Source organism: Monopterus albus, unplaced genomic scaffold, assembly GCF_001952655.1.
Source record: "Monopterus albus unplaced genomic scaffold, M_albus_1.0 scaffold133.1, whole genome shotgun sequence".
Lineage (NCBI taxonomy): Eukaryota > Metazoa > Chordata > Actinopteri > Synbranchiformes > Synbranchidae > Monopterus > Monopterus albus.
Genome location: NW_018128013.1, coordinates 258,200 through 261,348, shown reverse-complemented (window position 1 = coordinate 261,348; position 3,149 = coordinate 258,200). Strand labels below are relative to the sequence as shown.

General features: G+C 39.1%; 1 protein-coding gene across 2 annotated transcripts in view; it reads left to right on the top strand.

Annotated features, from left to right (window-relative positions):
- LOC109967637 (cadherin-18-like) overlaps positions 1-3,149 on the top strand; it is a 202,572-nt gene that overhangs the window by 76,783 nt on the left and 122,640 nt on the right. For both annotated transcript variants that reach the window (XM_020613365.1, XM_020613366.1), the window contains exon 3: positions 138-432. In XM_020613365.1, the coding sequence (XP_020469021.1) occupies positions 138-432 (295 nt within the window). The remainder of the gene's footprint in view (positions 1-137; positions 433-3,149) is intronic.

Below are 3,149 nucleotides of genomic sequence, written 5' to 3'. Positions count from 1 at the left end.
CTGTGCTTCTCATTGCCTGCTCCTCACCATTAACTGACCACTCATCCTGACACTTGGCTATTACTCTGCATTAGATACTTGTTAGATACTTTACTGTTCCCTTGCTCACTCATTTTTTGTCCTTCTTGCATCTCCAGCTGCACTCCAACTCTGACAAGGGTGATGGTTCTGTGCACTACATCCTGTCTGGTGATGGGGCCGGGTCTATCTTCATCATTGACGAGACAACGGGTGACATCCATGCCACCAAGAGCCTGGACCGTGAGAGGAAGTCCCAGTATGTCCTGCATGCAAGGGCCATTGACTGGCGGACGAACCACTCACTGGAGGCAGAGTCAGAGTTCATCATCAAGGTCCAGGATGTCAATGACAATGCTCCAACATTCCCTGATGGACCGTTCTCAGCCACTGTACCTGAGATGTCTGATGTTGGTAAGACAGGAGCCTTACACAGTTTCAGATCCCAAACACTCGCTTAGTCAAAACACACACGTGTAATGGTTCAGTTAAGTATAATAGTCAACTATGTTAGTGAGTCATCATGCACAGTGCCAGCCCTTAAGCAAAAAGCAGTCATTATTAATGTCATTAGTAACACTTGCTTTTTATGCTACGATGTGTCAAAATGTCTGAAGATCATAAGGTCTTTTTATCTAAAAATGTTAATAATTCAAGTGAAGTATAATAATTAAAAGAATTAATTACACAGATTGAAAAATAGTCTGCTTTTGTTCATTGAACAGAACAAATACATATGTTTACACATTCAAAAAAGCTTTAACATGACAGTGTGCTGGTGCTGATACCTGCCTACTTTGCAAAGCTAGGTCAGGGTTTCTCTCATCAGATTTTCTTAATCAGACACTGTTTTTTTCTGTCCTTACTCGAACCCTCTACTATACAACTGAGAGCTTGCCACTAACAAAGTTAAAACTGTTACTATGTTGTTCAGCAATGACAGCTCCCATGAATCTTGGAACACTACCAAATTTCATAGCAGCATCAGGGGACCTTTAGTTGTTAAAAGCTAGAGAAGGATCTTTGCTAAAGTGATGGCGTGGTAAAATTTTACCAGGCAGCACAGGCGTAGATATTGACTTAGGCTACACTATTGACAAAAATTATATGGCTTTAGAAAGTTCTGCACCAGGCAGTGAAACAATGATGAAAATATTGCTTTCAAAATGGTTTGTTTCAAGGTCTAGCACCTGAGCTTGAGTTTTACTGCTTACATTTAAAAACAACACCACAGTGCTGCTGCTAGACGTGGCTGCTCATTTTACATGGTGTGCAGATGAAGTGCAAAAGAACAGAACAGTGCTGGCTTCGAAGGCACCGTACTTGTCAGCTAGATTTTTATTTTATTATTATTCAGCATGTTTCTCCTACCAGAAAGATTAATAGGAATCTCTCTCATTAATCCCCAACATCAATCAAGCAACACAACAAACAAACAGAGCAAAAGCTGGACTTAGTCACTTATTTCACATTTTGCTTCTCAGTTCCCTCAGTTTCTGTCCTTGGCTCTCTCTAAACCGTTCATTCTCTTTCACTGTGTCTCTCTGAGCCTCTTTCATCTCTCTCAGTGACTCCCACTCTGCTCTTCATCAACTACACCTCCCATCTCTCACTCATTTCTCAGCCCCTCTGTTTTCTCAGTGTGGCATCGTTCTCTCTCTCTCATTCATTAATTACTCTCCTGTGTCTCACTCGGTTCTTTGACTACTCCTCTTCTCACTAGTTACTTTCACTTTGATTTTTTTTCACCTCAGTAACTCTGCTACTCTAACCTGCATTATTCAAGATGTAAATGGATTTGTACTGTAGGTTTAAGTCAGCATCACACAGTGTAGAAATACATGAGCAGTGTAAACAGTCAGATCACTGCTGTAGCGGAGTCTTTATTAGACAGTAATGGCTATTTAATTAACAGAGGTTGCTATTTGTTCGTCTAGACCTTTAGAATTACTGTTTAAGCTCTGCATCAGTCAGACTGAAAGGATTAACTGCTGATACAAGTAGCAGAGAAGTAGGAGCAGTGACCTATATGATCTTATTAAGACAATTTGAATAAATGTAAATGTACTAATACATTATTCTGAGGGTTTACCAGAGCCACAGAACACATTATACAACTGAGAAGTGCTCTTCTTTTACAGTGAACAGTAAGTGATCCTTATGTAAAATCAGTGCAGTTCCTGTTAATGTCCTCTTGTGTGTGTGTGTGTGTGGTAGCAAGGTAACTAATAAATACAGCGTATGACAAAAATTGATAGACTTGATCTTAAAAACATGCAATTATTTTTCATTTCCAGAGTTTAACTAGTGGGTTAAAGATGTTTCCTACATCACAAAGTCCATTCTCAGTGTACAGTATGTGCAATTCCACTTGTCTAGCTGAAAACACAAACACCACAATAAGAACATTATTTACAGAAGGGTTTGAAACACTCCAGAAACCTTAACTTAACATGAGTGTAACATTTTCTGCTGCCTTTGCCATGAGAGCCGCTGCACCACAGGTCTACCATGATGAATGAGGTGGATAAAAGCTCCCGTCTGCTGCTACATGGTCAGGCTAATAGACTGTGGATCTTTACAAGAGCACTGCTGACAACACACATTGTGTTTTACTGCAGCTCATACTACACATTCTGGGGGAAATTTAGAGTGTCACATTTACATAGGAACAAGATATTTTCATACTGTGAAAGAAAACAGATTGTGGCTTGGTTTTCTTTGCAGATACTAAGCAGAGGCAGGTGTATCAGCAGTGACAGTGACATTATGTTTATGCCTGCTTGTGATCTAATGTATTAGGAGGACTGTTTTATAGATTACATATGAGATACTAGGACCAGATCTGAGTTATTCCTTGGAAACTGTACAGATTGAACTGTGGAAGTTTAGGATTTATTATCATAACCAAACATTACATTTTCTATTTTATAACATGAAGGATATGTTAGACCCACAATAAATTATTTTGCATACTCAGGTAATATATTTATTTTTCTTTCTTTTTTTTATTTTTGGGGGTGGGGGTTACCTGTTATATACAGTATCAAGATCTCACAAGACAATAGGTAAAGCAATTCAGTGGTAATTTAAGGCATAAACAAAGAAAATCTAATGTACCCCTTTGGGGA